This window comes from Cinclus cinclus, chromosome 14 (assembly GCF_963662255.1).
Source record: "Cinclus cinclus chromosome 14, bCinCin1.1, whole genome shotgun sequence".
In the NCBI taxonomy this organism is placed as follows: Eukaryota; Metazoa; Chordata; class Aves; order Passeriformes; family Cinclidae; genus Cinclus; species Cinclus cinclus.
In genome coordinates this window covers 5461142-5484714 of record NC_085059.1, presented here as the reverse complement: position 1 = coordinate 5484714, position 23573 = coordinate 5461142, and the positions used below count along the sequence as shown (strand labels likewise).

The 23573-nt window shown below is 58.7% G+C and overlaps 4 protein-coding genes across 4 annotated transcripts; all 4 read left to right on the top strand.

Moving 5' to 3' along the window:
* The first annotated feature begins 80 nt into the window (after positions 1 to 80).
* Positions 81 to 7006, top strand: LOC134049826 (protocadherin alpha-2-like). Its single transcript, XM_062502499.1, has 7 exons — positions 81 to 2876; positions 3110 to 3220; positions 3489 to 3641; positions 4052 to 4077; positions 4940 to 5042; positions 5381 to 5509; positions 6920 to 7006. The coding sequence occupies exons 1-7, from the start codon at positions 81 to 83 to the stop codon at positions 7004 to 7006; spliced, it is 3405 nt and encodes a 1134-aa protein (XP_062358483.1).
* Positions 7007 to 7157: 151 nt separating this feature from the next.
* Positions 7158 to 9815, top strand: LOC134049825 (protocadherin alpha-13-like). The gene has a single exon (XM_062502498.1). It carries the CDS (start codon positions 7158 to 7160, stop codon positions 9813 to 9815), a length of 2658 nt encoding a protein of 885 aa, XP_062358482.1.
* A 4465-nt stretch (positions 9816 to 14280) lies between these two features.
* On the top strand, positions 14281 to 16998 carry LOC134049823 (protocadherin alpha-2-like). Its single transcript, XM_062502497.1, has one exon. It carries the CDS (start codon positions 14281 to 14283, stop codon positions 16996 to 16998), a length of 2718 nt encoding a protein of 905 aa, XP_062358481.1.
* Positions 16999 to 20556: 3558 nt separating this feature from the next.
* LOC134049822 (protocadherin alpha-2-like) lies at positions 20557 to 23169 on the top strand. Its single transcript, XM_062502495.1, has one exon. It carries the CDS (start codon positions 20557 to 20559, stop codon positions 23167 to 23169), a length of 2613 nt encoding a protein of 870 aa, XP_062358479.1.
* The last annotated feature ends 404 nt before the right edge of the window (positions 23170 to 23573 follow it).

Sequence of the window (23573 nt, the reverse complement as noted above, 5' to 3'; positions counted from 1 at the left end):
CCGTGCCGGGGCCGGCAGCCAGAGCCACAGCGGCGGCGGCGGCGGGTGGAGCGAGAGCAGCGGCGGCGGTGCGTGCAGGGATGGGCGAGCGTTGTGGTGCGGTGCTGCGGGTGCTGGTGCTGCAGGCGGCCTGGGCGCTGGCGGGCGGGCAGGTGCGGTACTCGGTGCCGGAGGAAGCCAAGGCCGGCACGGTGGTGGGCCGTCTGGCGCAGGACCTGGGGCTGGAGGCGGGCGAGGCGGAGGCGCGGCGGCTGCGGCTGGTGGCGCAGGGCCGGCGGGCGAGCGTGGAGGTGAGCGGGGCGAGCGGCGCGCTGCTGGTGAGCTCGCGGCTCGACCGGGAGGAGCTGTGCGGCAAGAGCGCGCCGTGCGCGCTGCGCCTGGAGGTGCTGCTGGAGCGGCCGCTGCGCGTCTTCCATGTGCAGCTGGAGGTCACCGACATCAACGACAATGCCCCCGCCTTCCCCGCCGCCCGAAAAAACCTCAGCATCGCGGAATCGTCTGTGCCGGGGTCTCGTTTCCCGCTGGAGGGCGCGTCGGATGCGGATATTGGAGCGAATGCGCAGCTCTCCTACACACTCAGCCCCAGCGAGCATTTCTCTCTGGATTTACAAAAAACCGAGGAGGACGCTGAGTCCTTATTCCTGGTGCTCACGAAATCTCTGGACCGGGAGACGATTCCCGTGCACCGGTTGGTGCTGACGGCGAGTGACGGGGGCCGGCCGTCTCTGACGGGGACAATGGAGCTGCTGATCTCGGTGCTGGATGCGAACGACAACGCGCCGCAGTTCAACCAGTCCGTGTACAAAGTGCAGCTGCCCGAAAACGCAGAACGAGGCTCTTTGGTGATCAAACTTAATGCCACGGATTTGGATGAGGGGTCGAACAGTAATATTTCCTATTCGGTCCAGATCGTGTCCCCGCAGGATGGAAGAGACATTTTCAGAATTGACAGAAAGAGCGGAGAGATCCGTCTTCTGGGTAACTTGGACTATGAGGATTTTAGTCTGTATCGCCTGCAAGTGGACGCGACTGATAAAGGGACGCCTCCGCTGTCGGGTCACTGCAAGGTGGTGCTGGAGGTGCTGGACGTGAACGACAACGCGCCGGAGGTGTGGGTGACGTCGCTGTCGGTGCCGGTGTCGGAGGACGCGTCGGTGGGGACGGTGGTGGCCCTGCTGAGCGTGTCGGACCGAGACTCGGGGGCGAACGGGCGCGTGCGGTGCTGGGTGTGGCCGGCGTCGCCGTTCGGTCTGGAGGCGACGTTCGCGGGCTCGTACTCGCTGGTGCTGCGCGAGGCGCTGGACCGGGAGCGGGTGTCGGAGTACGAGGTGGAGGTGCGTGCGGAGGACGGCGGGGCGCCGGCGCTGCGCGCCAGCCGCGGGCTGCGGGTGCCGGTGTCGGACGTGAACGACAACGCGCCCGCGTTCTCGCAGGCCGTGTACACGGTGCTGGCGCGGGAGAACAACGCGGCGGGCGCGGAGCTGGCGCGGCTGTGGGCGCGGGACCCGGACGAGGCGGGCAACGGGCGCGTGAGCTACTCGGTGTGGGAGGGCGGCGTGGGCGGCGGGGCCGCGGCTCCGTCGTGGTCGTCGGGGGCCGTGGGCGGCGGGTGGCGTGCGGCGTCGAGCTACGTGTCGGTGGACGCGGAGAGCGGGCGGCTGTGGGCGCTGCAGCCCTTGGACTACGAGGAGCTGCAGGTGCTGCAGTTCGAGGTGCGCGCGGTGGACGCGGGGGAGCCGCCGCTGTGCGGCAACGCCACGGTGCAGCTCTTCGTGCTGGACGAGAACGACAACGCGCCGGCGCTGCTGCTGCCGCCCGCGGGCTCGGCGGCGGAGGCGGGCGCCGTGGCGGCCGAGGCGTCCTCGGGGCCGGGCTCGGGCTCGGGCTCGGGGCCGGGCTCGGGCTCGGGCTCGGGCTCGGGCACGCTGTGGGCGTGGGCGGCGTGGGGGGCGCCGGCGGGCCAGGTGGTGGCGAAGATCCGCGCCGTGGACGCCGACTCGGGCTACAACGCGTGGCTGCGCTACGAGCTGTGGGAGCCGCGGGGCAAGGGCCCGTTCCGCGTGGGGCTCTACAGCGGCGAGGTGAGCACGGCGCGGCCGCTGGACGAGGCGGACGGCCCTCGCCAGAGGCTGCTGATCGTCGTGCGCGACCACGGCGAGCCGGCGCGCTCGGCCACGGCCACGCTCAGCGTGTCGCTGCTCGAGGCGGCCGAGGCGGCGCTGGCCGCGGGCCCGGGATCGTCGCTCTCCTCCTCCTCGTCCTCGTCGTCCTGGTCGGCGTCGGGGTCGCGGTCGGCGTCGGGCGTGGAGCTCGGCGCCGGCGCGGCCAGCGCGGCGACCAACGTGTGGCTGGTGGTGGCGATCTGCGCCGTGTCCAGCCTGTTCCTGCTGGCCCTGGTGCTGTACGGGGCGTCGCGCTGGGCGCCGCGGGCGGCCGTGCTCTCGGGGCCCGGGCCCACGACGCTGGTGTGCGCCAGCGAAGTGGGCAGCTGGTCGTACTCGCAGCGCCACAGCCGCAGCCTGTGCGTGGCGGACGGCGCGGCCAAGAGCGACCTCATGGTTTTCAGCCCCAATTTCCCTCCGCCGCCGCCCGGCGCCGCGGCCAAGGACACGCAGCCGGAGCCCTCCGCTCTCCTCGACACGGTCAGTGCTGCTTCCTCTGCTCATGTCTACTTGTTTTTTTCCTCTTCTGCCCCTTCTGTTATGTTCCCTGAGCAGTCTCTGATGGCTTCCAATCCGAATTGCCGATTCCAGAGGGCGGTGTGTTCCTTAACAAATGATTATTTAAGTCACGAGCACCGTTCCCCCTGCCGCTATGTCCTTGCACGAGCTCCAGAACTCCTGCTGGTGGGCGGGGAATACTTGGGAGAAATAAAGGTATAGCTCCACGCATGTGGTATTACGGTCCGCAGCTGAGATTTGCTGGTGTGGACACGGATTGTTTTCCCCTAATGTGAAATCACTTCCCTAAGGTTTCATTTCTGCTGACAGCCGTCTTGTTGGCTGGTATGTAGCGTTTCCACCCGAGCTCGTTGTAGGAGTGCAAAAGAACGAGGCTCTGCTGGAAAGAGACCCCCAGGCACTGTGTCGTGGCTTATTGCCTTCTGCAGAGTGATGACCTTGTTGGTATCACCTGTGGTTTTCTTCTCTGTCCTCATCCTGTGTCGTTTTCCTCAGCTAGAGTTGTGGGGACAACTGACGATTCCGACTTGTGCTTTAATGTATTTTCATTTGGCAGAGAGTAGTTTCTTTGTTTCGGTTGGTCCAACAGAGTCATTGTGAACACTGGGATGGTGTTCTGGAGCAGTGGGATGCCTTGTGTGAGGGATCTGGAAATAATTTGTAAGACCTTGGTCCATGTCATAAGAAGAGAAGCATGGGAGATGATGGCTTTTTCTCGAGAATAAATGTTACAAAGTGAGGAATGGAGCATGCCTAGCAGGAGGCAGGATTGGTATGGAGTGTTTCTGCCCCGGATTCTTTCCCAAGTTCCGAGAGTCTGATGTTGGAGGCGTTCTGGATCTTGAGATGCCATGTGGTATTGAAATGGCCAGAGTCCTTTGTGCTTATGAATATCTCCCATCAGAGACAGCTCCTTGGCTGCCTCTGGCCTGGCATGTGGAAAGTGTTGGAAAAGAGTGGGTAACGTGCACACTGATGAACACTTTTGCTGCTCTTTTGGGAGTGTTGTTGTGGGAGGGTAGCACTACAAACTGCTTTCCATGTGTACTGTAGCCTGTTCGTCCCAGCTTCCACAGCTCTTGCCCCGGTGGATCTGTGCTCGTCTTCAGAGAGGATTTTTAAGGGCAGTTGAGGGGGCGGGTGTAATCTTGCTGTGCTTTTCTTCTCCTGCTTGTGCTCTTGCACGGTCAGTCTGGGTAGAGATGGTGTGTCCTGTTATCGCACACGGCTCGTTCTGGTGTCTGGATGTACACACCAAACCTTCACATCTACAGAGCAGCCCAGCTCCGGTCTTGGATTGTAGAAATTCTTCCACCCAGTTGTGATTTTGAATGGATTGGCGCTTTATCTCTTGTTGTGGTCTCTTGAAGGAGAGGCTCAGTGGGGACTGGGACCTGTATTGTTCATTACTCTAATTGCAGAACCTTTGAGAACTTGGTTTGTACTTGAAAATGCTGAAAACTCACAAAGCATCCTATCACGCGGGAAAAGTCAAAGAATCACAGAATGCATTTGCAGAACTCTGCGTATTTTTTGTGCCAGACGTGGGGCAAGGGGAGGATTTGAATACATCTTTGGGGATGAAATGGAGGGTGTCTGTTTAGCTGTGGAGATTCCAGTTGCCAGAGTGCAAAATACAGGATTATGGTAGAGTACTTCAGGAGTGGTTCCAGCACACAGTGCTGCTCTCCTGGGATCCTCTCAGGACACCCAGAAGTTCTGCACATCTTAGAGCACTGCTGTTCTTTCTGGTATTGCTGCTTGTGAAGACACCTGTCCCGCGTGCCTTTAACTACTTGGGTTTGACTTGCGATGTTGTTGGTCAAAGAGAACCTTTTTGAAATTTGGGTCATGCTGCCAAGCCTTCTCTGTATCTTTCCCTCATTACCCCTCTGCTCTTAGTCTTGCTAGACGGCTGTTGGTATTCAGGATGGCGTCAAAACTTGCATTTCAGTACAACAGCAGAATGGGAGGTGTTTCCTTTTATCCTCTTCTCTGCCAAACTGCACATGCTTTTGTTTTGCTGGGTTTGTTTGCGGTTGTGTTCATTTCCTGTCTCTCATTGGCAACGTGGCAGATATTTGGGCTGTTCCCCATCAGTGTGGGGGATGTCGATTCCTCTCTTCTAAGTTTTGCTTTGAGAGAATTTCTGTAGCTTACAGGTCTGCTTCCTTGTTCCCCAGCGAGGGAAGTGCCTCACGGGCATTGCATGCCGTCAAGTTTTTGTGGAACATAAGTGATTTTTTCTTTCTGTCCAGCTACCCCAGGTACACTGATAGTTTTAAGGGCAAGTGTCCTTTAAAACTAATCCCCCTGCTCGGAAAATATTTCTTTTCTGAAGAAGGAAGCAGTTCAGAAGAGGTAAGTCGTTCGCCAAACGTGGATGTTCTTGAGACCGGTGTACTTTAGTTCCTGTCGAGTTGTGTCATCTTTTTGTCGAATCAGCAGAATGTTCACCCTCTTGGACCAACAAAGCAGCTGTTACCGGCTCTCATTCCTTTTCTGATGCTTCCTGGCACAGCCTGAGTGGGTGACAGCAAGAGGGAATGGAGGAGGGACCAGCACTGGTTTCACTAAACAGATGTGTAGAAGGTCAAGGGAGTGTTCTTAGTGACCTTGTTGTGACGTTACCTTCGTGGCTCTTGTTTGACAAGTGGATCATTCTACAGTGAGTGTGAGATTTTCTGTGGGCCTCACAGATAGCGAGGTTCTCGGTGTGTTGTCTAGGCAGTGAGTGCCTGCCAGAAAGGAAGAGAAGAACGTGGAACATGCAAGCAGAGAGTGAGTCAGGAAGGACTGAGGCTCATGATGAGTCCTCAGGAGCTGGGGTTGCGCAGAGCTTTTTAAGGTCTCCAAGAAAGTTTGTGGTGTTGGGCTGTGATAGGTTTGAGTTCCTGAATGAGCAAATTCCCTGGTTTGTTTGAACTCTTTGAGGCCTGTGTGCACAGATGTCCCAATAGCTGTGCTTCAGTTTCTGTGTCAGAGCGGTGGATGTGTTTTGATGTGGCAGAGCTGTTCTTTGCCATCTGACTGCCTTGCTGTGTTATTGCTGGGCCCTTGAGAACACGGGAGGCTGAAGATTTGTGGCCTTTTTCCTGGAGGGAGGGGAAGCTGCAGGTGCATGGACAGTAAGTGGGTTTCTCCGTCTGCACATGGAGAGGAGGTGTAGGGAAGAGAAATGCGATTCTGGCCCAAGGGCATGTCTGTGGTTGGTGGCAGGGGTGCTGTAGGTATTTTTCAAATATTTTGTTGAAGGACAGAATGTCCAGAAGATATAAAATATGGCATTAGATGAGAAGGGGAGGCAACGCCAAGAAAGGAGGAAGAATGTAGAAAGAATTAAAAGAAACAAACAAAATAAACCAAACAAAAAGCAAAGAGGTACATCAAAGAGTCAGGTAAAAGAAGAAGGGATATATTCCCAAAGTATATTGCGAGAATTTCGAAACTATTTTAGTGAAGGAAAAAAAAAATCAGAAGAGACAAGCTGAAAACAGATGAGGAGGGTCTAGGAGAGGCAGGAACGAAAAGTTGTAGAGAAAGAACAAGAAAAGAGAAGGGAAACAGAGGAGATAGAAGTGCAGAAAATAAACAGCATACTACTACTGCTACTACTACTGCTACTCCTCCTCCTCCTCCTGCTACTACTACTAATAGTAATGAACCCGCGTAAATAAAAATGAAGCCAGAATGAAAGTAAGAGATGAATGACAGAATGGAAATGCAAAAGAGGCAGTAAAAGAGCAGAGCAGCACGCCCCGACCTTATCGTTATCCTTGGAAGGGAGTTGGTTCCTAACACCCTTGGTTAGAGCAGCACAGCTCTCTAGCAATGGGACTCTGTAATTAGCGCTGATGGTGCCGCAGTTGATGGTGTCCGCGGCGCCAGAGAAAACTGACGAACTGTGCGGCTAAAGAACAAAGGAGAGTGGAAGGAGACGGAAAAGGAGTGGAAAGAATGAGGAGTGGCATAACAAGGACCATAAAGAAGACAGACAAGGAAGAAAGAGAAAAGAGTACAAAGAAAATGAAGAAATGAAATCGAAACAAACCCAAAAAAACCCGAAAATGCAGAAAGAAGGAGAAACGAAAAAGGAAGTGAAGAAAGAGGAAATAAAGGCTAACATAGAAAGAAAGACGAAGATGTAAGGGGAAAGAAGAGGAGCACGACAACAAGACTCACCAGAAAATAGACACGGTGGGGAAAGTCAGCGCGGCTGAGGTTGCGGATGGCGTGAGGCGGCGGAGCAGCGCACGGTGTCGCTGCAGGCTCAGGAACGGCGCGTGGGCGGCTCCGCCCCGGTGCGGCGGAGAGCCCGGCTGTGAGCGCGGGGGGGCGGCGCGGGCCGGGCAGCAGAGCCGGTGCGTCCGGGCGGCGGCGGGGAGCCGTGCGGGGCCCGTGCCGGGGCCGGCAGCCAGAGCCGCAGCGGCGGCGGCGGCGGGTGGAGCGAGAGCAGCGGCGGCGGTGCGTGCAGGGATGGGCGAGCGTTGTGGTGCGGTGCTGCGGGTGCTGGTGCTGCAGGCGGCCTGGGCGCTGGCGGGCGGGCAGGTGCGGTACTCGGTGCCGGAGGAAGCCAAGGCCGGCACGGTGGTGGGCCGTCTGGCGCAGGACCTGGGGCTGGAGGCGGGCGAGGCGGAGGCGCGGCGGCTGCGGCTGGTGGCGCAGGGCCGGCGGGCGAGCGTGGAGGTGAGCGGGGCGAGCGGCGCGCTGCTGGTGAGCTCGCGGCTCGACCGGGAGGAGCTGTGCGGCAAGAGCGCGCCGTGCGCGCTGCGCCTGGAGGTGCTGCTGGAGCGGCCGCTGCGCGTCTTCCATGTGCAGCTGGAGGTCACCGACATCAACGACAATGCCCCCGTCTTCCCCGCCGCCCGAAAAAACCTCAGCATCGCGGAATTCACCACCCTGCCGGGGTCTCGTTTCCCGCTGGAGGGCGCGTCGGATGCGGATATCGGAGAGAATGCGCAGCTCTCCTACACACTCAGCCCCAACGAGCATTTTTCTTTGGATTTGCAAAAGTCTAATGAGCGAAATATTGAACCCGAACTCGTTTTAATGAAATCTCTGGACCGGGAGACGATTCCCGTGCACCGGTTGGTGCTGACGGCGAGTGACGGGGGCCGGCCGTCTCTGACGGGGACAATGGAGCTGCTGATCTCGGTGCTGGATGTGAATGACAACGCACCCCAGTTCAACCAGTCCGTGTACAAAGTGCAGCTGCCGGAGAGTGCTGCGGTGGGGACGCTGGTGACTCGGGCGAATGCCACGGATGCGGAAGATGGAATTAATAATGAGGTGACTTATGCCGTGACGAATTTCAGTCCGCCAAGTGCAGGAGATGTGATTTCCATCAATTCGAAGACAGGGGAAATACATCTCTCCGGCGCTCTAGACTTCGAGGAGGTCAATGTGTTTGATTTCCGTATTGAAGCGAGAGACCGAGGGACTCCACCGCTGTCGGGTCACTGCAAGGTGGTGCTGGAGGTGCTGGACGTGAACGACAACGCGCCGGAGGTGTGGGTGACGTCGCTGTCGGTGCCGGTGTCGGAGGACGCGTCGGTGGGGACGGTGGTGGCCCTGCTGAGCGTGTCGGACCGAGACTCGGGGGCGAACGGGCGCGTGCGGTGCTGGGTGTGGCCGGCGTCGCCGTTCGGTCTGGAGGCGACGTTCGCGGGCTCGTACTCGCTGGTGCTGCGCGAGGCGCTGGACCGGGAGCGGGTGTCGGAGTACGAGGTGGAGGTGCGTGCGGAGGACGGCGGGGCGCCGGCGCTGCGCGCCAGCCGCGGGCTGCGGGTGCCGGTGTCGGACGTGAACGACAACGCGCCCGCGTTCTCGCAGGCCGTGTACACGGTGCTGGCGCGGGAGAACAACGCGGCGGGCGCGGAGCTGGCGCGGCTGTGGGCGCGGGACCCGGACGAGGCGGGCAACGGGCGCGTGAGCTACTCGGTGTGGGAGGGCGGCGTGGGCGGCGGGGCCGCGGCTCCGTCGTGGTCGTCGGGGGCCGTGGGCGGCGGGTGGCGTGCGGCGTCGAGCTACGTGTCGGTGGACGCGGAGAGCGGGCGGCTGTGGGCGCTGCAGCCCTTGGACTACGAGGAGCTGCAGGTGCTGCAGTTCGAGGTGCGCGCGGTGGACGCGGGGGAGCCGCCGCTGTGCGGCAACGCCACGGTGCAGCTCTTCGTGCTGGACGAGAACGACAACGCGCCGGCGCTGCTGCTGCCGCCCGCGGGCTCGGCGGCGGAGGCGGGCGCCGTGGCGGCCGAGGCGTCCTCGGGGCCGGGCTCGGGCTCGGGCTCGGGCTCGGGCTCGGGCTCGGGCTCGGGCACGCTGTGGGCGTGGGCGGCGTGGGGGGCGCCGGCGGGCCAGGTGGTGGCGAAGATCCGCGCCGTGGACGCCGACTCGGGCTACAACGCGTGGCTGCGCTACGAGCTGTGGGAGCCGCGGGGCAAGGGCCCGTTCCGCGTGGGGCTCTACAGCGGCGAGGTGAGCACGGCGCGGCCGCTGGACGAGGCGGACGGCCCTCGCCAGAGGCTGCTGATCGTCGTGCGCGACCACGGCGAGCCGGCGCGCTCGGCCACGGCCACGCTCAGCGTGTCGCTGCTCGAGGCGGCCGAGGCGGCGCTGGCCGCGGGCCCGGGATCGTCGCTCTCCTCCTCCTTGTCCTCGTCGTCCTGGTCGGCGTCGGGGTCGCGGTCGGCGTCGGGCGTGGAGCTCGGCGCCGGCGCGGCCAGCGCGGCGACCAACGTGTGGCTGGTGGTGGCGATCTGCGCCGTGTCCAGCCTGTTCCTGCTGGCCCTGGTGCTGTACGGGGCGTCGCGCTGGGCGCCGCGGGCGGCCGTGCTCTCGGGGCCCGGGCCCACGACGCTGGTGTGCGCCAGCGAAGTGGGCAGCTGGTCGTACTCGCAGCGCCACAGCCGCAGCCTGTGCGTGGCGGACGGCGCGGCCAAGAGCGACCTCATGGTTTTCAGCCCCAATTTCCCTCCGCCGCCGCCCGGCGCCGCGGCCAAGGACACGCAGCCGGAGCCCTCCGCTCTCCTCGACACGGTCAGTGCTGCTTCCTTGCTCGTCTCTCGTTCTCTCCTCCCCCGCCTTTTCACTTCTCTGTTAATTTTCTCCCGCCCCGTGGGTAGTTCCTCCATGTAGCGCGGCTCTGCCCCTGCTCTCTCATGGCAGGGGGTGTTAGAGGATATTAATTGGACATTTCCATCTCACGCCATGTCCTCTCGTGATTTCACAATTTGTTGGTGTGCGTGGAAGCAGCAATAAGCTATTATGGACGGCAGAGCATTTACCATCCGCAGCTGAGTGTTGCCTCGTTGGGCAGGAGTTGTACCCTCGAATGAAATCACTGCCGGTTTCAGTGAGAGGTGCCCAAGGTTACAGCTTTGCAGGCAACTTTCTTACTTCATTGCGTGTAGGGTTTCGGTGTGAGCTTGGTGCACGAATACAAAACTCCTTGTGGTGGTAACAATCCCCCAGTCCCTTTGTATTGACTTAATGCCTTTGCTGACTGCAGACCATGTTGGTATTAGGACTGGATTATTTTTTGGTGCCTGTCCTCTTTTATTTTCCTAGGAAGAGATGGGACAGAAAATGACATCTGGGACTTCAAATATTTGGCTCTTTGTGGAAACAACAATTCTGCCTTTAGTTTCTATCATTAGAGTCCTTAAGAAGTTAGGAAAGGCAGTATGGACTTCTACTAGAATCTTTTCCCTTATATCTTCATTGCTTCCTTTGGAAGAAGACAACTGTAGCATGTTTATGAAAGTGATTGCAGCAGTGGTGGAGTAAGGCTCAGGGGTTTATTTTTTATGCACCCTTGAGCAGAGGGAAGAGTTGCCCAAGGAAGGTGGGATTCATTGGGATGTCCATGGGCCCTGTCTTAAGACAAGAATTAGTGATGCTGTGGTTGTCTTGAGAACTCATATCTTAGAGTTAGAGTGATGAATGAAGGATACCTATGATGAATGAATGTAACCTAGAGAAAACTATGAGGTGGGATGGGCACAGTTTGCTTCACTGTGGGATCCATTGCAAGGTTCTAAGGTTCTCCGGTTGGAGGCTTTGTGGAACTTGCTGTGCTGTGTGCTATTGAAATGGCCACAGAGTCCTTTGGGGTGATGAAGATCTCCCTCCACGGGAAGTAATTTGTGCTGTTACATCATTATTGTGCAATATATGATGGTAAGAGGAAATGCGATGATGAATTTTGTTCCATGAATCACTTCCCTCTTTGAGAAATGCAATGTGGGAGGGTAGGACTTGAGCTTGCTGCAGTTCCTGTGTAGGGATGCACATCGATAGCAATTTCCTCATCTCTTGATATGAATTTGACTGTTCCTATCTCTTTGTCAAGTGGGATTTGGAGGAGGATGTGCTGAGGAGGAGGGTATAATCTGTGTGTGCCACATTTCTCTGACCTGAGCATTTGGATGATCAGCCTCTTTAGAAATGGGGTGATCAACCCCTGGTCATGCTCAACCGTGATGCCTGCACAACCACAGCAAACCTTCCAGAGCAGCCCTGATATCATCGTAGAAATTCTCCCCTACAGTGGATACTGTGACCATGCTTGTGCTTCAGCATTTGGTGTGGTTCTCTCAAAACCAAATCAATCTGCACCGGGATCAGAGGTGTCACTCTGATCCCAGAATTTTAAACATCTCTCATGTGTGCTTCTGTGATGAGAACACATCATTTCCATCTGAGACTGCTGAAAAAGCACAGAGCATTTAGTGTGAATTTCACAGGGCCTGGCAGAAGTTCTGTGGTTTTGCATCCCTTCATAAGTTGTTTGTGCCAATTGTGAAGGAAGGGTGGGATGTGTGAAGGCCTGGATTGTGCTCAGAGTGGGTTTTATTGCTGGGCCAAGCTGTTGTGGTGGGGCGGTTTGGCTGCTGCAGCTGCAATCCTCCGAGTGGCATGGAGTATTGCTTGGGCCCTCCATCATGGAGAGGGTGACTCTGAGTGGGGAAGTTTCTGTAGGGAGGAACTGGAGATGCTGTGTGGCACAAGCTCTGTCATTGGGCAAGAAAGCTCCAGCTGCTCAGCTGGAGATTGATTTCCCAGAGCTTGGGGTGGAGGATTCCACTGGGGAACCTTGTGAAGTCACCCGTTCCTTGGGGTTGCATGCCTGGGATCTTCTCAGGTCCTTCTGAAGTGCTGTCTATCCTTGGTATTCTCCATGCCCTTCCTGCCAGATGTGAGGACATCATCCTTACCCATCTCAGAGCACTTGCTTTTGAAAATATGGTGTTGGCTAAATAGGAGCTTTTTGAAATTTCAGTCTTGCTCGATTACCCTTCTCTGAAGCTCACCTTGTTTACATTCATGCTCTTGTCTTGAGAGTGAGTGGAGAAAATTCTGTCCATAATCAAGATGTTGCCAGACGTGGCATTTTGATATGATGGAATGCGATCTTCTAGTTTTCTTCTCTCATTTTACCAGAAACCTCGGGTTTGTTTTTTTTTTTCTTATTTTGCATTGGCAATGTGTTGGTAACAGCGAATGAAATGCAGACTGCTGAATTTTGGCCGCTGTCAGGTAGGAGAGTCTCCAGCAGCTGACCATCAGTATGAGGGATGGATTTTCCAATCTTCTAAGCTGAGGTTGACGCTGGGAGAATGTCCTTGGATTTGCCAGGTCTCTCCTACTTGGCATGTGATACAAGTGTTTGAAGTGCACTGTGCTCTGTTCAGTGATTTAGAGGCTTTTGCAGAATGTGGGTCATTTCCCCGTGTTCCTCTTCCCCTGAAATTACTGATAACATTGAAGGAAAACAGACTTCAGAACCAATTCCCTGCCTTGAATGTAAATCTTTTCTGAAGAAGGAGGCAGGGATGCTTGAGGTAAGTTGCTGTTCCCTAAAGATGAGTCTGAATGACAGTTGTACCTTGATATGTCTTTGGCCATGGATTCTTCATTTTGGATTGACCAAACGTGCCTGGATTTGGAGTTCAGCTGGATGATCCTTCTGGGTGCCTTCCAGTGTAAGAAATTCTATGATTGCTTTCCTGGATCAACAGTGTGCCACTGCCTCCTCTCCTTTCTGTCTTCTTTGTCCAGACAGAGTAGGGGCAAATAACAGAAGCACGGATGCAGAAGGGACCCCAAACCATTTCTCAGAGTGGATGTGGTGGGAGTCGGGCGTGCGTTGCCAGAGAAAACGACAGAGATACAATGACTTTGTTGCCTTTACCCTGTGGATCAGGCTGCACAGAGGCATTCCACGGGCTGTAATGCCCCTGGGGATGGACAATCTCGCTGTGTGTTTCTGACTGTGCTGGCCTGCCTGGAACATGACGGCAGAAAGGTACATTCATCATACAGGTGCCAAATGAGGCCTGAAGAATGGTTCTTCATCGAGGTGTATGAAGAGTGTTTGGAGCTGTGGTTGTTCCGTAATTATTCAGCGTTCAAGAGGAATTGGTTGCTGAGCCGTGGTGTGTTTGAATCCCTGGAGTAAAGATTGCCCTGGATTGTCTGTGCTTAGTGAAGTCTGTTTGCAGTAATGTCCGGGTACCTCGGGATTTGTCCAGTGTTTCAGAGGGCTGTGAATTCTCTCCCTTGAGAGGATGGGGTCTGCAGAGCGTGGTTTCCTTCCAGACGTTGAGGTGCAAGAGCGCTCTGTCAGCCCGGCACAGACTTGAAGTGAGCAGGAAGTTTGTTCCTTGACTGGAGAGATGAAAGACGAGAGCAGAGAGGAACGGGAACTGCTACCCGTGGCGTGTTGGTGCTTCATGGGGAGGGTGATGTAATCACGTGGAACAAGACATTGATTAATGAGACAAAGGAGATGAAAGAGAGAACAGGAGAGAAGAGCAGAGTGTGTGTGCGTAAGGAGAGGGACGAGAAGGAAGGATTCCAGAGAGGAAGGATGGACGGACAGACGAGTTTACTGGTTTGGCACAGATGCTCTCACAGGGTGCAGGAAGGGTGGAGCGCAAGAAAGGAGGATATTAAAGAAGTGATAGAAGAGAAAGACATGAGATGGTCTGAAGGAGGTAATTAGGAGCAGAAGATGACAAAGAGGAGAAACGAAACAACCGCAAAGGAGATGAGCAGCACGCGACGGACTTACCTCTAATCGCTGGGTGAAGCTGGTTGTGAAGAGCTTCTGCCTCGATTACAACATTTTCTGGTCTAACGCTAAAGCCACATAAGGAGAATGGGTGGATGCGACTTGTTTTCACTGCTGTGTGGCGCCGGAGGCTTCTTGCGAGTTACAAGAACGGCTAAAGAAAACGGTAGAGAAGAGAAAGGAAATAACGGAAGAATAAAATGAAAACGATCACGGTTGGAAGAGCAAAAGCGGAGGAAACAGCCATGACGGAGCGGAGGCAGAGGCAGTGTGGCGGCTGGCGTGAGGCGGCGGAGCAGCGCACGGTGTCGCTGCAGGCTCAGGAACGGCGCGTGGGCGGCTCCGCCCCGGTGCGGCGGAGAGCCCGGCTGTGAGCGCGGGGGGGCGGCGCGGGCCGGGCAGCAGAGCCGGTGCGTCCGGGCGGCGGCGGGGAGCCGTGCGGGGCCCGTGCCGGGGCCGGCAGCCAGAGCCACAGCGGCGGCGGCGGCGGGTGGAGCGAGAGCAGCGGCGGCGGTGCGTGCAGGGATGGGCGAGCGTTGTGGTGCGGTGCTGCGGGTGCTGGTGCTGCAGGCGGCCTGGGCGCTGGCGGGCGGGCAGGTGCGGTACTCGGTGCCGGAGGAAGCCAAGGCCGGCACGGTGGTGGGCCGTCTGGCGCAGGACCTGGGGCTGGAGGCGGGCGAGGCGGAGGCGCGGCGGCTGCGGCTGGTGGCGCAGGGCCGGCGGGCGAGCGTGGAGGTGAGCGGGGCGAGCGGCGCGCTGCTGGTGAGCTCGCGGCTCGACCGGGAGGAGCTGTGCGGCAAGAGCGCGCCGTGCGCGCTGCGCCTGGAGGTGCTGCTGGAGCGGCCGCTGCGCGTCTTCCATGTGCAGCTGGAGGTCACCGACATCAACGACAATGCCCCCGTCTTCCCCGCCGCCCGAAAAAACCTCAGCATCGCGGAATTGTCTGTGCCGGGGTCTCGTTTCCCGCTGGAGGGCGCGTCGGATGCGGATATCGGAGAGAATGCGCAGCTCTCCTACACACTCAGCCCCAGCGAGCATTTCTCTCTGGATTTGCACCGGAGTGAGGAATACCGAGAATCCCTATTCCTGGTGCTCACGAAACCTCTGGACCGGGAGACGATTCCCGTTCACCGGTTGGTGCTGACGGCGAGTGACGGGGGCCGGCCGTCTCTGACAGGGACAATGGAGCTGCTGATCTCGGTGCTGGATGCAAACGACAACGCGCCCCAGTTCAACCAGTCGGTGTATAAAATGCAGGTGCCAGAGAATGCAGGCTTGGGAACGCTTGTAGCAAGGGTGAATGCCACAGATCCGGATTTGGGAAGTAATGGTGAAGTGACATTTAGTGTCAGTAATACTTTTCCTGAGAATGGGATAAAGATTTTCCTTTTAAATGCGAGGACGGGTGACATACATCTGGCGGGCACCGTGGACTATGAAGAGATTCGTTCATATGAGATACAGATCGAAGCGACAGATAAGGGGACGCCTCCGCTGTCGGGTCATTGCAAGGTGGTGCTGGAAGTGCTGGACGTGAACGACAACGCGCCGGAGGTGTGGGTGACGTCGCTGTCGGTGCCGGTGTCGGAGGACGCGTCGGTGGGGACGGTGGTGGCCCTGCTGAGCGTGTCGGACCGAGACTCGGGGGCGAACGGGCGCGTGCGGTGCTGGGTGTGGCCGGCGTCGCCGTTCGGTCTGGAGGCGACGTTCGCGGGCTCGTACTCGCTGGTGCTGCGCGAGGCGCTGGACCGGGAGCGGGTGTCGGAGTACGAGGTGGAGGTGCGTGCGGAGGACGGCGGGGCGCCGGCGCTGCGCGCCAGCCGCGGGCTGCGGGTGCCGGTGTCGGACGTGAACGACAACGCGCCCGCGTTCTCGCAGGCCGTGTACACGGTGCTGGCGCGGGAGAACAACGCGGCGGGCGCGGAGCTGGCGCGGCTGTGGGCGCGGGACCCGGACGAGGCGGGCAACGGGCGCGTGAGCTACTCGGTGTGGGAGGGCGGCGTGGGCGGCGGGGCCGCGGCTCCGTCGTGGTCGTCGGGGGCCGTGGGCGGCGGGTGGCGTGCGGCGTCGAGCTACGTGTCGGTGGACGCGGAGAGCGGGCGGCTGTGGGCGCTGCAGCCCTTGGACTACGAGGAGCTGCAGGTGCTGCAGTTCGAGGTGCGCGCGGTGGACGCGGGGGAGCCGCCGCTGTGCGGCAACGCCACGGTGCAGCTCTTCGTGCTGGACGAGAACGACAACGCGCCGGCGCTGCTGCTGCCGCCCGCGGGCTCGGCGGCGGAGGCGGGCGCCGTGGCGGCCGAGGCGTCCTCGGGGCCGGGCTCGGGCTCGGGCACGCTGTGGGCGTGGGCGGCGTGGGGGGCGCCGGCGGGCCAGGTGGTGGCGAAGATCCGCGCCGTGGACGCCGACTCGGGCTACAACGCGTGGCTGCGCTACGAGCTGTGGGAGCCGCGGGGCAAGGGCCCGTTCCGCGTGGGGCTCTACAGCGGCGAGGTGAGCACGGCGCGGCCGCTGGACGAGGCGGACGGCCCTCGCCAGAGGCTGCTGATCGTCGTGCGCGACCACGGCGAGCCGGCGCGCTCGGCCACGGCCACGCTCAGCGTGTCGCTGCTCGAGGCGGCCGAGGCGGCGCTGGCCGCGGGCCCGGGATCGTCGCTCTCCTCCTCCTCGTCCTCGTCGTCGTCCTGGTCGGGGTCGGGGTCGCGGTCGGCGTCGGGCGTGGAGCTCGGCGCCGGCGCGGCCAGCGCGGCGACCAACGTGTGGCTGGTGGTGGCGATCTGCGCCGTGTCCAGCCTGTTCCTGCTGGCCCTGGTGCTGTACGGGGCGTCGCGCTGGGCGCCGCGGGCGGCCGTGCTCTCGGGGCCCGGGCCCACGACGCTGGTGTGCGCCAGCGAAGTGGGCAGCTGGTCGTACTCGCAGCGCCACAGCCGCAGCCTGTGCGTGGCGGACGGCGCGGCCAAGAGCGACCTCATGGTTTTCAGCCCCAATTTCCCTCCGCCGCCGCCCGGCGCCGCGGCCAAGGACACGCAGCCGGAGCCCTCCGCTCTCCTCGACACGGTCAGTGCTGCTTCCTTCGTTCCTTTCTCTGCTCCTCCTCATCCGCCCTCTGGGTTCTTGCCGTTTGCAGGCGGGCTCCGTTCCCATTGCTTAGGGACGCTGGGTTCTCAGTGGGTGCTTAGGGATAACAATGGCGCCTTTCCATCTGCCGCGTGTGGGAAATTAATGTATTATGGTCTCTCGGATTAGTTGGGGTGCGTAGCAGAGGTTTCCTGTTCTGGGTGTGTGTTTTTCCCTTTGAACGAAATTACTTTTGTAGCCCTAAGAGATGTCCGGAGGTATCAGTTTTGAAGACAATGCTTTTGCTTTCTGCTTTCTAGCGTTTTCACCCGATCTTGCTTGATCGGATGCAAGGACACTCAGGCTGTGATGATTTCTGTCCCCCAGACACTACGTATCTGTTCAGTTCCCTTTCTATCTGCGAACTTTCTAATTGTTAGTCTGTTTTATTTTCGAAATCTTTCTCACTTCTGTTTCCTTTGCAAGGGATTTGATGCAAGATGGCAACTGGAACTTCAGGGGATAAATTCCCATTTTGGTTTCCTAACCGGAGTCATTAAGAAAGTAGGGAAAGCAGTGGGAACTTCTGCTATGTTCCTTTTTGGTTGTATCTTCTTGCTTTGCTTAATAGCATAAGGTTGCGGGCAGAGGAATTTGCTGTGAGGTGAGTGTTACAAAGGGGAGAGAGTGTGTCCTGAGCTAAGTGTTACAAAGAGATAATTTCTTTTTTCTGCTGCTCATGTTGCCCTGGTTGAGGATTTGTGTTACCGGCCTGAGAAGTAGCTTGAAGGACACTGGCCTGTTTGGTGTTATTGCAAAATTTTCCTGGAGTGCCACATTGTTTCAAAAGCCTCCTGAGGGTTCAGGAGAGGCCAGAAAGCCCAAATCCAGCTGTCCGTGATGAAACGCTGCGAAGTGCCATCTCCTGCCCCCGGGACTCAACAGCCCCAGGGAACTTCTCCTAGTTTTAGCCTGCAACGGTGGCCACATGAGCGGTGGGATGTTGTCTTGTTGAGATTATGGGTGGGATGGTGTTGAGCTATGTGTACGTACACGTCAAACCCTACACAGCAGCACAGCCCTGGTGTTCTCCGGTGGAAATTCTCCCACCCATTTGATATCATTGTTGCTATTGTGTATAGGCATTTGGTTTGGTTCTCTTGAGTAATAAAACCCGTGTGGACTGGGATCAGAGCTCAGAGCTCTAATGGCAGAATCTCAAAGAGCTCCAAAGTACAACTCCATGTACAACTCGGTTATATTTCCATATGAGGTTGCTGAAAAGGCTGAAGCATTCCAGGTGAAGTTCAAAAAGCTGGGAAATCTGTTTGCTAGACAGTGGGAGGCTGTGCAGGCCTCTGTATGCTCCTGGTGCCGATGATGAGGGAAGATGAGGGTATGCAAAGGCCTGGGTCCTGCTCAGAGGGGAGTTTACAGCTGGAGCAGTGTCTGAGTATTCTGGCAGCGGTCCTGCAAGTGGCACTGAGTAGCACCTGGAAGTGCATCGCAGGGAGAGTGACCATATATAGAGGATATTGTGGACTGATGGGAATAGAGAACGTGGCTAGAATATGGTTTGCATCACTGGGCAAAAAGTCGAGAACATTTCCTTAGTTATGGAGATGCCACTCCCATGGCAAGAGATGAAGGATTTCTGTAGAAAACCTCTGGAAGTGTCCCAGGGCACAATGCTGCTTGCCTGGGATGCTGTCAGGATCTCCAGAAGTTCTGCAGATGTTATGGTGCTGTTGTTCTTCATGGTATTGCTGTTTGGAGCATATCTGCCATGCTTGCCTTCAATTAGTTGCTTTTGATTTGGAATGTTGTTGCACAAAGAGAAGCTTTTCAAACTTTGGATGATGATGCTGACCCAACTCTGAACCTCTCCTTGGTTACCTCTGCTCTGGGAAGGGAAAGAAGGGGAAGAATGGGATCTTCAGGGATTCTTTCTCTCCTTTCTTTGACCCTGCCCATCCTTGTGTTTTGTTTAGTTTCTCTGATATATGCATGGTGTTGGTAAAATTGGATAAGATGCAGACTGCTGAATTTTACACTGTCAAATGTCAGGTTTAGAACATTTTCCACCAGTGTGTGGGATGTGTACTGTGATCTTCTCCGCTGAGTTTCACTTTGAGAGAATGTCCTTAGGTTTTAAGCGTTCTGCCTTGCTTCTCCTGCGATAGAAGCACATAAGAGACATTGAACACTGTCCAGTTTGTGCAGAAAAAAACAGAAACATTTTTTCTCTGTCCGGCTTGCCCAGAAAAACGGATCATGTTAACTGAAAATATAATTTCAAATCAATACTCTTGTTCTCAAAATATTTGATTTTCTGAAGAACAAATCAATGATGCTGCAGGTAAGTCACTTGCACGTAAAGCGGATGAATCTGAAGGATTGATGTAGTTTGACTTCTTTTCAGTTGTGGCATCTTTCTGTTGGATTGACCAAATGTTGATCCTCCTGGATGAGCCCGGCACCACTGTCTGCGCTTGTTCTTTTCCTGCTGCTTGCAGGCACAGCGTGAGTGGGTGGCAGCCAGCAGGGCTGGAGGAAGGACCACAGTCCATTTCGTGGAGTTGCTGCATTGGGAGTCAAGGGGATGTCCTTAGCGAGAATGTCGTGGTGTTACCTTCATGGCTGCAGTCTGGCTGCATGTCAGGTTGCTCATGCTGATGAAAGCGAGGCGTTTGGTGGGGACTCATGCCCCCGGACACCGAGGTTCTCGGTGTGCTATTGTGACAGTGCAAGCCTGCCTCAATGGGGAAGCAAGAGCTTGACATTGATTATACAAGTGGAAGATGAGGCTGAAGAACAGCTCTTCACTGAGACATAGGAAGAGCACTTGGAAGCTGTGGTTGCTTTTTCAGTATTCTTGGAAGATTGGGACTCTTTGTACTAGCCACACACGCACAAGTGTTTGAGGGCTTGACTGTTGTGGATTCTGTTCTTATGTAGGAGATCTCATCTCTGCCATATGATGTTGTATGCACAGAAAGGAGGAAAAGGAGAAGAGGAAGGAACGAAAGAACTAAAAACGAGTTTACCGGTATGTCTCAGATGCGATTGCTGTAAACATAAAGGGAGGAGGGTAAGAAAGAAAGGATATTAAAGTATTGAGAGAAGAGAAAGTAAAAGAAAAAGCAAATGCTATAAAGGAATGACGCAAAGAGGTTACTAAGGATGAAAGATGACAACGAGAAGGAAGAAAGGAACAGCAAAGGACAAGTGCCCACCGGCCTTAACTCTAATCAGTGGGCGGAGCTGGATCCCAAAAATATCCGCCTCGATTAGAATACTCGGCGGTCCGCCGCTGATGCTACGGAAGCAGAGTTGGAGGATTCGACTTGTTTCCTCAGCACTTGGGAGCCGGAACCGACTTGCGAGTTATCAGGCGAGATAAATGAGGAGAGCAAAATAACCAAAAGTACAAAGAATAGAATGAAAGACGAGCGGGGTCGGCAGACAGTCAGGAAGAGATGGGCGGCCGCTCTGGCCAAGTGTGTCGGGCGGCGGAGCAGCGCACGGTGTCGCTGCAGGCTCAGGAACGGCGTGTGGGCGGCTCCGCCCCGGTGCGGCGGAGAGCCCGGCTGTGAGCGCGGGGGGGCGGCGCGGGCCGGGCAGCAGAGCCGGTGCGTCCGGGCGGCGGCGGGGAGCCGTGCGGGGCCCGTGCCGGGGCCGGCAGCCAGAGCCGCAGCGGCGGCGGCGGCGGGTGGAGCGAGAGCAGCGGCGGCGGTGCGTGCAGGGATGGGCGAGCGTTGTGGTGCGGTGCTGCGGGTGCTGGTGCTGCAGGCGGCCTGGGCGCTGGCGGGCGGGCAGGTGCGGTACTCGGTGCCGGAGGAAGCCAAGGCCGGCACGGTGGTGGGCCGTCTGGCGCAGGACCTGGGGCTGGAGGCGGGCGAGGCGGAGGCGCGGCGGCTGCGGCTGGTGGCGCAGGGCCGGCGGGCGAGCGTGGAGGTGAGCGGGGCGAGCGGCGCGCTGCTGGTGAGCTCGCGGCTCGACCGGGAGGAGCTGTGCGGCAAGAGCGCGCCGTGCGCGCTGCGCCTGGAGGTGCTGCTGGAGCGGCCGCTGCGCGTCTTCCATGTGCAGCTGGAGGTCACCGACATCAACGACAATGCCCCCGCCTTCCCCGCCGCCCGAAAAAACCTCAGCATCGCGGAATTCACCACCCTGCCGGGGTCTCGTTTCCCGCTGGAGGGCGCGTCGGATGCGGATATCGGAGAGAATGCGCAGCTCTCCTACACACTCAGCCCCAACGAGCACTTCTCTCTGGATTTACAAAAATCGAATGAGCGAAATCTTATCCCCGAACTTGTTTTAACGAAACCTCTGGACCGGGAGACGACTTCCGTGCACCGGTTGGTGTTGACGGCGAGTGACGGGGGCCGGCCGTCTCTGACAGGGACAATGGAGCTGCTGATCTCGGTGCTGGATGCGAACGACAACGCGCCGCAGTTCAACCAGTCCGTGTACAAAGTGCAGCTGCCGGAGAGTGCTGCGGTGGGGACGCTGGTAACGCGGGTGAACGCTAGTGATGCGGATTTGGGAAGTAATAGCGAAGTGACCTTTACCGCGACCAGCTTCATTCCCCCGAGTGCAAGAGATGTGATTTTCGTCAATCCAGAGACAGGGGAGATTCATCTAACCGCAGCCCTGGACTTCGAAGAAGTCAGTGTATATGATTTTCGTATTGAGGCGAGAGACGAAGGGACGCCTCCACTCTCCAGTCATTGCAGCGTTGAGCTGGAGGTGCTGGACGTGAACGACAACGCGCCGGAGGTGTGGGTGACGTCGCTGTCGGTGCCGGTGTCGGAGGACGCGTCGGTGGGGACGGTGGTGGCCCTGCTGAGCGTGTCGGACCGAGACTCGGGGGCGAACGGGCGCGTGCGGTGCTGGGTGTGGCCGGCGTCGCCGTTCGGTCTGGAGGCGACGTTCGCGGGCTCGTACTCGCTGGTGCTGCGCGAGGCGCTGGACCGGGAGCGGGTGTCGGAGTACGAGGTGGAGGTGCGTGCGGAGGACGGCGGGGCGCCGGCGCTGCGCGCCAGCCGCGGGCTGCGGGTGCCGGTGTCGGACGTGAACGACAACGCGCCCGCGTTCTCGCAGGCCGTGTACACGGTGCTGGCGCGGGAGAACAACGCGGCGGGCGCGGAGCTGGCGCGGCTGTGGGCGCGGGACCCGGACGAGGCGGGCAACGGGCGCGTGAGCTACTCGGTGTGGGAGGGCGGCGTGGGCGGCGGGGCCGCGGCTCCGTCGTGGTCGTCGGGGGCCGTGGGCGGCGGGTGGCGTGCGGCGTCGAGCTACGTGTCGGTGGACGCGGAGAGCGGGCGGCTGTGGGCGCTGCAGCCCTTGGACTACGAGGAGCTGCAGGTGCTGCAGTTCGAGGTGCGCGCGGTGGACGCGGGGGAGCCGCCGCTGTGCGGCAACGCCACGGTGCAGCTCTTCGTGCTGGACGAGAACGACAACGCGCCGGCGCTGCTGCTGCCGCCCGCGGGCTCGGCGGCGGAGGCGGGCGCCGTGGCGGCCGAGGCGTCCTCGGGGCCGGGCTCGGGCTCGGGCTTGGGCTCGGGCTCGGGCTCGGGCTCGGGCTCGGGCACGCTGTGGGCGTGGGCGGCGTGGGGGGCGCCGGCGGGCCAGGTGGTGGCGAAGATCCGCGCCGTGGACGCCGACTCGGGCTACAACGCGTGGCTGCGCTACGAGCTGTGGGAGCCGCGGGGCAAGGGCCCGTTCCGCGTGGGGCTCTACAGCGGCGAGGTGAGCACGGCGCGGCCGCTGGACGAGGCGGACGGCCCTCGCCAGAGGCTGCTGATCGTCGTGCGCGACCACGGCGAGCCGGCGCGCTCGGCCACGGCCACGCTCAGCGTGTCGCTGCTCGAGGCGGCCGAGGCGGCGCTGGCCGCGGGCCCGGGATCGTCGCTCTCCTCCTCCTCGTCCTCGTCGTCCTGGTCGGCGTCGGGGTCGCGGTCGGCGTCGGGCGTGGAGCTCGGCGCCGGCGCGGCCAGCGCGGCGACCAACGTGTGGCTGGTGGTGGCGATCTGCGCCGTGTCCAGCCTGTTCCTGCTGGCCCTGGTGCTGTACGGGGCGTCGCGCTGGGCGCCGCGGGCGGCCGTGCTCTCGGGGCCCGGGCCCACGACGCTGGTGTGCGCCAGCGAAGTGGGCAGCTGGTCGTACTCGCAGCGCCACAGCCGCAGCCTGTGCGTGGCGGACGGCGCGGCCAAGAGCGACCTCATGGTTTTCAGCCCCAATTTCCCTCCGCCGCCGCCCGGCGCCGCGGCCAAGGACACGCAGCCGGAGCCCTCCGCTCTCCTCGACACGGTCAGTGCTACTGCCTTACTCATTTCTCGCCCTTTTCTCCTCTCTTGATTTTCTCCCACCCCCTGGGTAGTTCCTCCATGTAGCGAGGCTCTGCCCTCTCAGTCTCAGAGGAGCGAGTGTTTAGGGGTATTAAAGGGACATTTCCATCTACCTCCATGTCCTCTCGTGATTTCACAATTTGTTGGTGTGCGTCGAAGCAGCAATCTTAAGCTATTATGGACGGCAGAGCATTTACCATCCGCAGCTGAGTGTTGCCTCGTTGGGCAGGAGTTGTACCCTCGAATGAAATCACTGCCGGTTTCTGTGAGAGGTGCCCAAGGTTACAGCTTTGCAGGCAACTTTCTTACTTCATTGCGTGTAGGGTTTCGGTGTGAGCTTGGTGAACGAATACAAAACACGATGTGGTGGTAACAATCCCCCAGTCCCATTGCATTGACTTAATGCTTTTGCTG

Excerpts from the sequence above, each read along its gene's own strand:
- LOC134049826 (XM_062502499.1), top strand. The coding sequence starts at position 81 with ATGGGCGAGCGTTGTGGTGCGGTGCTGCGGGTGCTGGTGCTGCAGGCG. Across the intron at positions 3,221-3,488 it reads ATTCCGACTTGTGCTTTAAT|TTCCGAGAGTCTGATGTTGG; the intron begins GTATTTTCATTT and ends TTCTTTCCCAAG. Across the intron at positions 4,078-4,939 it reads CTCAGTGGGGACTGGGACCT|CTACCCCAGGTACACTGATA; the intron begins GTATTGTTCATT and ends CTTTCTGTCCAG.
- LOC134049825 (XM_062502498.1), top strand. The coding sequence starts at position 7,158 with ATGGGCGAGCGTTGTGGTGCGGTGCTGCGGGTGCTGGTGCTGCAGGCG.
- LOC134049823 (XM_062502497.1), top strand. The coding sequence starts at position 14,281 with ATGGGCGAGCGTTGTGGTGCGGTGCTGCGGGTGCTGGTGCTGCAGGCG.
- LOC134049822 (XM_062502495.1), top strand. The coding sequence starts at position 20,557 with ATGGGCGAGCGTTGTGGTGCGGTGCTGCGGGTGCTGGTGCTGCAGGCG.